Below are 13,736 nucleotides of genomic sequence, written 5' to 3'. Positions count from 1 at the left end.
TTATTACGGACATAACACTCGTAAAAAAAGGTTTTTCGTGGATTGTTAAAAAAATATTATTATACTATTAACTAAGATGGTAAAATAGATTTTCTTAAAAATATATTATGATTATAACTAATTAATTAAAGATATTCATTTTTATTATTATTTTGGTGTGGAAGGAAGGGGTCAAGGTATTCTCTATGCAGATTTTTTGTGGTATTACTATTAGGAACATATAAATTTGTCCTTATAAGCCTACTTACTTGTTGCTTGAATAAATTATCAGTTAGAAAATATTTGTAGAACTTTAAGAAGTCATTTCTTGAATGTCTGGGATACATGAACAATACTTTGTACCCCTAACATTCAAGACATTTTTATACATGTAATTAAAGGGGAGGAGGTTTGCCAAAAGTACATCATTGTACACAACAGGGAAGGAGAATCCAAAAATTACTCAAAAATTGTAAAAATAATTAATGGGTGGCCCCTTGATGGAATATATCCTATTTGGTTTAATATCAGTGCCTAATGCTATGCTAGATTAGAAAAAGTAATTCATTTATATACTGTTTGTGCATGTATCTATGTTTAAAAATGATGGCATGAGTTTAGTATGATTGCTTTCTGTAATGTGATGCATGTCTTGTTGTGAAGCCTACTGTTTCTGAACTTGTGTAATGTATGAATTATGACTAGAGTTGCCACATGTTCAGATGCTCAATGTAGAACAAAACAATAACTGAAAAAAGGAGGGTTTGATAAAAGAAAGTTATCAATAATTATATTATGGTTTATTTCAGATAAATTTAGGTGACAATTAACGATAATTTATTACACTACATAATTTAGGTAATTATTATCAATAATTGAATATAACACACCATATATACAGATATATATATATATATATTGTTCATTCATTATGTCTGAACTTATATTTTTATCCTTCTTTGCATATTTCAATAGTTCTACATCATTCTGTACATTTTCAAAAAATTGTATGGAATGTTTTTAAAAGTGACTTATAAGCAATTCTGCTTTAATAAGTTCAAGAAAATCCAATGGTGACTGTAGTGCTTCATGGATAAAAATGGAAGTTTGTAGCAAAATGAAACTTTTCATTATAGGTGGAAGTTATCGTTGTCAACAAACATTTTTATTGTGTCAACAAAATCCTATATGTGCATTCAGAAATTAATTGAATGTTCTTGTGTCTTTTTAAAATGACTATATTTTTTAACATAAAGTTTTTTTGTTTACAAATGTAAAGTAGGACAATTAAGCTTTCATGTAGGACATAGGATATCTATTGTAATTGCAGGAAAGCCTAATTATGACATATGTGCAAGAAAGGATTACTGGCACAAAAAGTAACTTATCCATTCTACACAAACACTTTATTTCATGAATGAGTTATGAGTATTTGCTAATTTTTTCAATGTATATATTTTGTATGTTGTGAGTGTTTGGAACAGCTGTTTCCATGATGATTGTGATTTTATTTTCTTTGTCAATGATTGTTCTGTGATGGATTTTTGTCTGTGGTTATGACTCAGCCATAATATTTTGTATGTGTTATTTTCTATGATTGTCTGGCATGTACTTAGTATGATTGCTGAGTGTAGTTTGTATTTTCATGTGTTATATTGCTCTTTAAGTTGATGTAACTAGTCAGTTTGTGTTAAAAGCTTGAAACCAATATAATGTTACAGTTTTATGTGTGGTATGGGATTCCCTATTAGTGATCTTTTAAAATGTGCTTCATGTAGTTTCTTGTATTTATGACCTGGTCTTGGAAGGGTTCTTGATTGCCATACCTGTCCCCAAAGAGATCAGTAATCACCAGCTGTTTGATGCAGTTCTGTCAACATTATCCTGGTTGAGATAACTAGGGTGACCAGGGAGCTCCTTCCAAGTCAGACTGCCTGATGGTGTTTGTGTCTGTCATATACTATGTTAGATCTAGGTCAGAATTATGTAGGTCTAAACTGTACTGTTGAACGTTGGTTTGAGTGCCCTAATCGCACTGGTGGTCAGGTTGAGACTCTGTATAATGCAAACTTTGAGTAAATGCTTTCTCTTAAATAGTGTTCACATAATTTTGATTCACCCTGTATTTGTTGATTACTTTTGTTTGAAATGTTACTGGAAAATTCATAATAATGTTAAATATCACTTAATTTGATGAATCCAACTAAATACTTAGTTGGCTGATAAGAATGAAAGAAAACCCCAAAAGAATTACTTTTCTCTTGAAACAAATTGTTGCCTTTATTTTATTTAAGTGCTTTCAACTTATTTTTGAAATATGCAAATCAAACTGAATTCAAATATTTAAAAATAAAATGTCTAAACAGCTTTAAAAGGTGTGTTTAGCATTCAATTATATTGATAATATTGGGTTTATTATGATTATATTTAGATGAAAATCTAAAATACTTTAATAACTCATCAGAAGTTAATAGTAGCATAAAAATGTCAATGTTCTGTTTATTTATTTATTATTATTTTTTATAACAGTGTACCATTTCCTACCATTCAAATTTTGGGAGAAGATTTGGTGTCAGTTTTAGATTATTTGAAGTAAGTGCACTTTGTATTTTACAGTAAGTTATATTGCCACAGATTTTGTAAGGCATGGATCAACCTGATTGGATGATCCCCATCAATTTTCAAAAAATTGTTGATTCTGTTCAAAAGTCTGATGCACTTAAGGAAGAGTTTGATTTTAGATGTTTGAATGCATTGGACTTTCTCTGAATGTGAATTGACAAACTTTTATTCCTTTTGCTTTGACATTAATTAGTTAACATTTGTTAATTTGAGACTTCAATAAACTGTATTTTGTCCTGTGACAATATTAATAAATTTTTAAAATACATTTTTTTTATTTATTTAAACTGTTTCCATTAAAATAAATTTCATTATCTTATTTTATCAGAATAAAATTAGTTGTTGGATTTGGTGAAGGAGCTGGTGCTAATGTTCTTGTCAGGTTTGCTGTATGTTATATTATCTGTTATTATTATTTAACTTTTTAAAAATAAATCTTTTAATATTGTTTATATGAAATTTTTCAGATAGCTCATCCTTCAAGAGTTCTTGGCTTAGTTCTTATTCATTGTGTTGCAACTGGTGTTGGTATAATGGAATATTTCAAAGATAAGGTATAAATTTAAACATTTTAAATTTGTTATGAATTATATTTAGTAAATTTTGAGTAACATGTTATTTTTTTATTTTCAACTACTTTGCCATTTCCAGAAAACTAACTTTAATTATAAAGTTTTATATTCTGTTAACTATATTTTTATGATTACATTATCATTTTTGTAACTTTTGTTTTATTGTTAAGAATTTAAAATTATGTGTGGCTATTAATGCTATTTTCAATCTTGTTTATTTTATTATGCTCCTCAGCAAGTCTTGAAATATTAAACAGAAATTTATGTTTAATATCAAAGTGTTTTCAAAATCCTTTTATGGAAAGATTTGAATTAAATTATATTCACATTTTAGCAATGTTTCAATGATACAATTAAATAATGAACTATTCTTCTATTCATATATGATATGATTTACTTTTACTTTTATTAACTTAATATATTCTTTTTCATTACATTTAATACAGTATTCAACATATGATTGTTTTTGAATTTGACAAATTTAATCTGTTAGTGATTTCATGTGTTGTTATTTGGCAGTTTGCTTCAATCAGTACCTTTATTTTGTTTTCATTGGCTTCAATTCGCCATCCAGAACATGGTGCATCTTCCATAATGAAATTGCCAGAATGAAATTTTGTAAACCAGTTTTGGCACTGTTGTTCTGTCAATACATCTTCTCCATACATGTCACACAATTTTTTCTCACTTGAACAGCATTCTTACCTTTTCGGTAATAAAAGAGCAAAATATGCTGAAAATGCTGCTTTCGATCTTCCATATTTGATGGGACACAAAAAATGAACAATTGCATAAAATCAAACAAAATTTTTTACAAATAAGCCTTAAAATGCTAGCTGTCAAAATATATAATGATAATACGGTTTAGAATGAAAATAGCGGGAAAAATACTACTAATCCGTCTAGCAGTAAAAAAAAAATGAAATCACTTTCCGAACAACCCAATACATATAGGATTAGCAAACCACTACTAAATCTGCCAAGATTGGTAGTCAGTTTGTTAATCCTACATAGTCTTATATCTATCCAATTTATTGCAATATTTCTGGATCTGCTATTGTAGAACAATGTCAGAATAAGGAGAATGCTGGATTATACCTTTTTATGCATTTTCTTTTGATTTTGGAAGAATTTAATGATATAAAATAGGATAAAATATATAGTTATATATTATTTTGAATTAATAATAATATATTTTATTTATAATTTCATAAAACAGATATTTTGGCTGCAGTTTTCAAATTGCAAATGTATACAGTCGACCCCTGTATAACACGGGTTCGTATAGTTCGGATTCCTATATGACGGCGAAAAAATTGCAACAGTATTCGTACAAACACACTAAAAAACTCATATAATTCGGTAAAACGTCATCGCTGACTCGTGTTGTGACAGGATTGGTCGAATCTAGACCAATAGCATATATTGTACAAACCGTTGAGTTTAAACAAGCAGCAGACCTACTAAAAACCATTTATTATTTAACGTCCATAAAAATTATATTTATATTAATGATGTCTCCAAAGTTCAGCAAATTTTTCACAAAAAAAATAATTTATCAGGAAGCACATGAGCACCATTCGATGACAAGCTCCACGACGAAAACAAGCTTAAGCAATGGCATCGTTGAATGGTGCACACTTGGTAAGTAATCCTACAATTTTTTATTTATAGCATAGTTTATATGGATTATTCCCAAAAAATTATACATATTTTGGAAATGTTGAGTCGAATTAGTCTAGAATCAATTAATTTTATGGAAGAAAACCTTTCAAACAGCCATAGTCTGTAAACTGCATACAGGCCGGGCTGTGATTGGCTCTTGTATTTAAGGACTCTTAGAACATCAATTTCATAAAGAACGGAATGTACCTACCGTGTTATAGGGGGGTTGACTGTATATTAGTGGCATACCATCCATGGAAGCTGTGGAAGCAGCTTCCCTCATATTTTCTAAAATATAAATACATATTGTGCAATTATTTTCATATTTTAACAAACTTTAAATTAATTAAAATTAATATTTTATTATAATTACATTATGTATCTTATTACAAATTTCTATACTACATGTGAAAAAATGATAAGATTTCTATTGCATATTCGAATATAAATTCATATAAGCATAATCCCAACAGAAGTTGAATACAGGATAGCTTCCATGGAAAAAATATCTGAATCATGTAAAGCAGCCAGATTATATACATTTGCACATGTGCTTTACAGAGCACCAACATCATGCGGTTTAGCTCGTGGATGCTATACACCAAAGTATCATATAATGCTTCCAGGGCTGGCACAGCTTCCTTATCATCAAATATCACTGCACGTCACTGCTATATATTGATATATTCCCACTGTCATCTGTTCTTCCTTAATCTTAAGAATAGAGTTAAATAGATGAAAATTGAGACCAGATATGAAAGGTTTAGGAACTGAGTTCCAATTAACTATATATGAACTCTGGTCTGTACTGGATGATTTTTTAAAAATTAAATGACTAAAAATTGCAGTCCAGCATTGTCACAATAAGTAATTAACTTTTTCTTATTATTACTTCTTACACAATGCTATTAAACACAATTTTATAAGTATTTTGTATTAAATTCACAAAAAATGGAAATTCCAAAGTTATTTACATAATTTTATAAAACAGCTATGTAAAATCCATATTTTACAAAATAAGCAAAATAATTAGTTTTAAGATTAATTTTTCATAATATTTCTTACAATATACAAAACTTTTTTCTGTAAAATCACTTTTCTATAATTATTCTTTAGAATATTTTGAATATTAAAATCTAATATATTAGATTTTGCTTTTCTATTAATTCATGAATTTTCTATGAATTCAAACAACTTTTATTAGATCATTTTATACATAAATACATAAACACACAGATACAGTGAAGCCTGGATTTAGTAAATGAAACAACATAGTAATAAATTTTCTGAAGTATATCAAGCATTACTTCTGCAGATAATGATCAAAACTTCTGTCCTTCCTATACTGCAAAATCTTTTAATTAATCAGACAATACAATGAATAACATGCTTCCCATGAACACCATTTTAAAAAACCCATATCTTCAGTGTCATCATTCCATAGAATTTCTTTCTAACTTTAAACTTACCAAATAAATTTTTCAAAGTACAATTTTTACATAGCACTTTTGATTTTTCATACCAAACATTGATAGATTGATACTGGCATTGATAACTTGACAGTGACCTTTTCCTAATAACTCCCTTCCATTATGCAAATCAGAAAATTCTGAAGGAAATAATAATAGAAGCAGAATAAATGAAATGAATTGCTTACCAGTTTTCACAAGCTGGATACTAGGCTTTCCAACTGTAATTGGCAGTTTTGCCTTCCTAGCTTGACTACTGTTGTTTTGATTCCCATTCAGATCAGATCTTTTTGAATTAATTTCTCTAAATTAATTTTTCATTAATTAAACATTATTTTGTATTAAATTAGCATTAGAAGTATTAAATTTATGTTAATTATCATATAAAAAGAGCAATTTATCAGCTATTTCTGTATTTATCATCACTCACTCTTTTAGAAAATCTTCCAGATGTATCTATTAAAAGTTTACATATTTACTTCTTAAGCAGATAACTATCTGAAGCTAAAAAGTGAGCAGAGGCTATGTCTATTAATAAATAGAGCCAGAAATGAATTTAAGGGGTATAGAATTCACTACCCTTCTGGCAATTTTTCCTGAATGAAGTAGTAAAAAAATTTTGCAAGGCATATTGTTTCCTTTCTGTATCACTAAAACTATTTTTGGATCTATTGTATGAGACTAAGAAGATTGCTAGATTATTGAAAGTAAAGTGAATTCAATGATTTAATCATGAAGAAAGAAAACATTTACATGAAATTAATACATTGTATTAATCAAACATATATAGATATATTGTGTTGTAGAGTTGTCAAATTAATAGTCATTCCTTTTAAAATAATTTTCAGTTGTCTTGTCATATTGTCATGTGGACATACTTCCATCACTGGTAATTGGGCTGCAATTTGAAAAAATTTTAGATCTATAAATTCCTAGTGTTGTCCATCCATCTGTCTTTCCCTAATCTCAAGAATGGAGTTAGATAGATGAAAGCTGGGATCAGATATGGAAATATGGAAAGCTTAGAGGCAGGAGACCCCAATTAACTATATACAAACTCCTGGTTTGCATCAAAGTCAAGTTATTTCAATTCAAAAATTTTCCCTTGAAAGGAGTTAGATAGATGATTGCAGGACTCTATTCTAACAGGAAAAGTATGATGTACAGGGGCAAGACACTACTAATTTGAGGTAGAGAGCATATATTTTAAATAAAATAAATGGAAAATATGATTACAAATTGCAGCCCACCATTGTCACAATAAATAATTGCTAATTATTATGGCAAAGTTGGTGCTTTCATACTGAATTTGTGGGAAATGTATTGGTTGGTATAGTATTTTTGTTGAGAAATTTTAGGAAACTAATTTTTATATCAAATTTATATAGTATTGTACTTTAATATACCGTGTCTTTTTGAGTACTCTAAGATAATGAGCTAAACAATCTTTAATATTATGTCCAAGATATGTTTAGTAGGAAGTGGAACTGGAGTTTGTATTAATGGAAAGCTTGTTTTTGACAGCAATGCTAGTAATACCTGAGAGTCAAATAGTATTTGGATAATCTGACCATTCACTAGTTATCCGACTGTACTATATTACTGTGCAGATATATCATTTTGCTTATAAAAACATAATTATGTATATATTGTTTGAAAATTCCTGTTAAATGATATTAATAATCTACTTCATATTCTTAAGTAATCAATGCTATAATTATGACATATCACACTTTTCAATTGAGAACCTTTTAAAATTAATTTGTTGCTGCATCTTCAGTTGCATTTGACTTTCAAAAGATGTTTGATTAAAATGTTATAATAAAATTTTATTAAAGAACTGCTGTTTTATCAATAAATTTAATTAGTCATCTTAGAAGTTTTCATTTTTTGTTTCTATTTATTGGAAAAATAGAAAATTGATCTTGTATTTTTTTAAATGAAAATTTTTCAAGAATTTTGATATATTATGTAAGCATATTTAATTAAGTGAAAAATTTTTATATCAGATTATGAATTGGAAGCTGACAAATGTAGGAATGAATCCTTCTGCAGAACAATATCTAGTGCTTCACAAATTTGGAGCTGTAAGCCATTTTATATTATTACTATTGAATTAATTTTTATTTAAATTTTCAATTTTTAATAAAATGGTATTAATAAATTAATTTTTATATATAAACCATTGTGAATTAAAAATTACATTTTTAACCCTTAACCTCTGAAATGGTAACATTTTATAACAAACTTTAAATTCAATAAAAAGATAATAATTTTTAATATAAATTTATATTAAGTAAACAATGCAATTAACATCAAAAATTTCAGGTCAAAATTTTGTCTTTATATCAATTATTTTTCAAAATGACATTATATTCAATATTTCTGAGTGTTATCAAAATGTTTATTTACTCTAGACAGGTAAGGTTTGTAAAAACTATTAAATTTGTAGGTGAGTCATTTTTTTATGATTGTTTCAGTTTTGAACATTATATTGTTATCTTATGATAAATAATTCTTACTTATTTCCAAAGTTTTACTGTTTCAATATTTAAAATATCAGTTTTATAACTAAAATTAAAACAATGGCTCATTTTAATTTACAGGGAAAAAATCATTTGCAAATACTGATCTCTTGATAATTTTTTATATTGTGATGATTAAATTTAAATTATAAGAAAAGTGCTTAAAAATTTAATCAGAACATTAATNACTTCCTGGCATAAGTGCACGTATTGTATATATTGTTTCTTTCCTAGTTATTTTGGATGTTTTTTGTTAAGTTCTCTCATTTTAATTTCTAATTTACTTTGATCTCTAATTTAATGAAATAACTGATTTTGCATTTGCACAATTTATACTCACAGTTTTCTATAATCAATTGAACTGATTACTATCAGAAAGATATGCAAATAGAGTGAAAATAATATACTACTAATTTTCACTACATGAAAAAACAAGCTGTTAAAATAAATTTTAAACTTAACACAATAAATGCTACACAAAAGATTTTAGATAAATTATTTAATATATTTTTCAACTCCAAAATGAATTTTTTCTTTTTCTCTTACATGCAATATAGTTTTAATGCAGTAATTCTTACTTTCCCCCTCCTCACTGCCAGTCCTTATCTCTAATACACATCTTTAACTAAAAGTTTAGTTCTTTATATTAACTTATAAAACTCTAGTATTTTCTTATAATAATCCTGGTTATCCAATAGATATTTAACTTTTTCCAACTAACTAAATTTTTATTATTTATCTTTCTGTCGTATCACGTGGTGATCTTCAACATGCGTATCCAACCACTTCATAAATAAAGGAGGTAAATTGTAGAATTTGAAATGATTAAATCCATACAAATTAAAAAATTAATTACATATTTCACAATATATCAGGAATGCAATACACTGTGTAAAACTTTTTAAATATTTATTTCAGTTGCACAATGGTACTTTGGCAGATTGCATGGCAGTATTGCCTTTTTTTTTTCTTAATTTAAATTCACATTTCACATAATTTTTGCATGTAAAATTTAAAAATATATTCTGCTTTTGTAATTTATATAATCATAAAGATAAAGTTTTACTTATGAATTTTATTTTACTTTTATATATTTTAAGAACAAGCTGTGTAGAATATTGACTAGATCATATTTATAATTTCTATTGTTAATTTATAAGAAGTTAGTTATTGAATATAGCTTTGTACTTTTTTATTTATAAAAATGTTTTTTTATACAATAATTTATTTTTTCACTTGTAAAAATATATAATAAAACATTAAATTATTATTATAATAGCAATTGGAAAGTGTTGAAAACAAAGAAGCACTGATACAAGACTACACAGAAAAGCTGAAAAATAAAATAAATCCACGAAATTTACGTCGCTATGTGGAATCATATATGAAGTAAAAATAAGTTAACTGACATTTGAACAATAAAACTTACTATATTTATATATATAAATAAAAATTTTTTTTCTAGTCGAAAAGATATCACTTCTTTCATTGAAACTAATCTCAAGTAAGTTAATACCTGATACTGTATAGAATTTTACATAATTTCAATAATACATGAATATTAATACATAATGGTTTATTTAAGAAATATGGATGTCCTTTTGATCAGTGGAGGAAGAGCTGCTCATTTACAAGCTGTAGAGAATCTGTATGGTAGAATGGATAAACAAAAGACAGCATTTTTAAAATTAGATAGTGTTGGCGATGTATTTGCACAAGCAGTATGTATAATACTTTTTCAAATTTTATGTAATGATACGTAAATAATTAATATTCTCTCTTTTTTTTCAGCCCGAAAAACTTGCTCAAAGCTTGCTTTTATTTGTCAAAGGTCTTGGGTTTTGTAAGTAATTTTTTTATTGCAAGTTATATTTTTCAATTAATTAGTTAAAAGTATGGAATTAAATAATACAGAGTAAATTTTGTTAACTTAAGAGCATTAAAGGAAAATACTATTTTTCTAATGATATGTTTTTTTTAATAGTAACTTCTGTAACTCTACCTGGCGTTGAAAGGCAAAGAACATTTTCTGGAGGAGATCCCAAGGCTCTTGGAGCAGTTGGTCGAAGACGTACGCTGTCAATGGAAGAGTATGACATGCCTCGACCACGTCGCCTGTCTCTGACCATCCCCCAAAAATGAACAATCGCATAAAGTTTTTCACTGCAATAGAGTCACAAGCTAATCAGAGACAATTACATAGATACTGCCAAGAAAAAATAAAACAGACTGATTGTACAATTGCAATATTAGTCTGTAAGTTGTATTTGGAACATCATTCTGTTATTTTGCCAAAATGGTTATCAAATTACTGAATTTGCAAAGATTTGTAAAAATTTCAAATAAGTTACTGTGTCTGGTGGAAGTTATTAGGATCACTCAAAGAATGCTTTAGAACAGATTTAGTAAAAACAGGTATTCCATTCAAACTGTTGTAAGGATTATAACATTTGTTGAAGGGTAAAGTGACCAGTTTGGGTCAATTTTCTATTTGGCAGTTCTATTGTGCATAATATATTTATGCATTGACATAGTATCTCAAATTATTTTTAATAAGGATAAATATGCTCGTTAAACTTAGGTCTGTTTCAAACACTGTATATAATATTTATATTACAGTATAAAATATACAATCATAGTTATCATACAAAAGTTTTTTAACAGAAAAATTATAGTTTACAGAGGAATTTAAAGGTATTTTATATTTTTTTCTTTGCTGTCTTGAAAAAAAAATACTTAAGCTGATCCTATTTATAACACGCACTGCATTTAGTACATTGAGTAGAAAATGGTTTTTAATAATTCCATAAAAAATAATGGTGGTAAAATCATTTCAGAACTCAAAAAATGTTCTGTATTATGTACAAAATTTAATTATTGAAAAATTAATATCTCAAAATGAAATTTCAAGTATTTACATTTGCCCAGAAAACATACTAAAACATTTTCTCATAAATGTGACCCAAGATTGATCACTTTACCTACATAGTTTCAAAATAAAAAATATCAAAAAAAAAAAAAATACAAAATACAGAAATGTAAAAATGATTTTTCTTCACTTTTAGCTTAAACATAATCTAGATTACATATGATCTTATATTCCAGTGTGGTCCCATTTTTCCATTCAATTATTAAATAACACTTCCTGGCATAAGTGCACGTATTGTATATATTGTTTCTTTCCTAGTTATTTTGGATGTTTTTTGTTAAGTTCTCTCATTTTAATTTCTAATTTACTTTGATCTCTAATTTAATGAAATAACTGATTTTGCATTTGCACAATTTATACTCACAGTTTTCTATAATCAATTGAACTGATTACTATCAGAAAGATATGCAAATAGAGTGAAAATAATATACTACTAATTTTCACTACATGAAAAAACAAGCTGTTAAAATAAATTTTAAACTTAACACAATAAATGCTACACAAAAGATTTTAGATAAATTATTTAATATATTTTTCAACTCCAAAATGAATTTTTTCTTTTTCTCTTACATGCAATATAGTTTTAATGCAGTAATTCTTACTTTCCCCCTCCTCACTGCCAGTCCTTATCTCCATATATATATATATGTATATCCATTTCAATGAAAATTTTTATTAACTTCTCATATTGTAGTTTAGAAACAATGTTACTTGTGAATTTATTTCCAATGTGATTTTTGTGCAGTTGTGCATTATGTAATACCTGCATTGTTTATGGTTGCATCTATTATATAGCTTTTCTACAAACAGAATTATCTGTTTTTTCTTCCCCTTAAATGGTCAACATGCAATTTGTTATATTGTTTTATTTCTTTATGGTACTTTACACAATACCATTTTGTGCCTTCTATGTTGGTAATAGTGTTTCAGTGTTTCAGAAAAAAATGCACTATAAATGATGAAATTTGAATGATATGTTTCTCTAAATCCCAACATGATCATACCAAATATCAGAAAAACAGGAGTTTCTTTTCCCTAATTTATATTCTCACATCACAAGTTTTGTGAAAAGTGTACATTTCAGAGAAAAAGATATGTCTTTGTAAAATTTTCTAAAAAAAAAAACCTGTTTTATTGTTGGGATGGATATTTTTTCTTTGAAAATTTCATTATAAATTTGCAGTTTTTATTTATATAAATTAGATATTATAACATCTTTCATCATTTATAGTTATTAACTATTGATTTAGTAAAGAAAGCATACAGCAAAATTCATGCCAAAAGCATCACAATTTCTTTTAACTATGCACATTACATCACAAAATTATGAAAAAAGCAGCTATTTAATTTGTAAACAATTTATCAAAATTTGTTATAGTAATCATTTAACCTGCAACTTGGACCTCACTTTTCACAAATAAAAATTATTATGCTGAATTGTGTATTGTCATTTATATTATACTTTAAAAATCAAGTCACAGCAAATAACTCCCCACCAAATCACCGACTATATATATAGGAATCAGAGTTGCTGATTTTTGGGGTTCAATCTCTCTTACAGCATTCACTGTATATTAGCAGAAACTTAGAATGTTTCAAAGAAAAAGCTTAAAGTAAATCTTTGACTACTGAATAGGATCTTTTGCAACTTATTAATAGGTCAATAATTAAACAGTATAATTTGCTTTTAACAAAAAGATATAAATTTATTGCAAAAATGTGTGCATATTTTGTGCCATTTAGTATTAAGACTATTTTATAATTGCATCCAAACACTATAATAGATAGTTTAAATATATTATGCTCAAAGACCAAAAACAATCTAGAGAAAAAATGGACCACAGCACATTGACTTCTCAGATCCAGCCACAAATGCATATTTTTTAAAGTGTCATGATAAGAAACTTACAAATGCATTTTTGCATATTCAATCTGTGGTGCTGTGCCAATTTCATAATCATGAGGTTGAAATCAG

The 13,736-nt window shown here is 27.0% G+C and overlaps 1 protein-coding gene across 2 annotated transcripts in view; it reads left to right on the top strand.

The window, feature by feature from the left end:
• LOC111612990 (uncharacterized protein ZK1073.1-like) overlaps positions 1–12,886 on the top strand; it is a 109,578-nt gene extending 96,692 nt beyond the window's left edge. For both annotated transcript variants that reach the window (XM_023354284.1, XM_023354286.1), the window contains exons 5-13: positions 2,509–2,571; positions 2,930–2,990; positions 3,069–3,155; positions 8,317–8,394; positions 10,112–10,221; positions 10,298–10,336; positions 10,418–10,553; positions 10,624–10,675; positions 10,817–12,886. In XM_023354284.1, the coding sequence (XP_023210052.1) occupies positions 2,509–2,571; positions 2,930–2,990; positions 3,069–3,155; positions 8,317–8,394; positions 10,112–10,221; positions 10,298–10,336; positions 10,418–10,553; positions 10,624–10,675; positions 10,817–10,974 (784 nt within the window). In that variant the 3' untranslated portion in view covers positions 10,975–12,886. The remainder of the gene's footprint in view (positions 1–2,508; positions 2,572–2,929; positions 2,991–3,068; positions 3,156–8,316; positions 8,395–10,111; positions 10,222–10,297; positions 10,337–10,417; positions 10,554–10,623; positions 10,676–10,816) is intronic.
• The last annotated feature ends 850 nt before the right edge of the window (positions 12,887–13,736 follow it).

This window comes from Centruroides sculpturatus, unplaced genomic scaffold (assembly GCF_000671375.1).
Source record: "Centruroides sculpturatus isolate CEXI.00-Female unplaced genomic scaffold, Cexi_2.0 scaffold1682, whole genome shotgun sequence".
Lineage (NCBI taxonomy): Eukaryota > Metazoa > Arthropoda > Arachnida > Scorpiones > Buthidae > Centruroides > Centruroides sculpturatus.
Note: the sequence above shows the minus strand (reverse complement) of the source record. Positions and strands in the feature narration are given on the sequence as shown.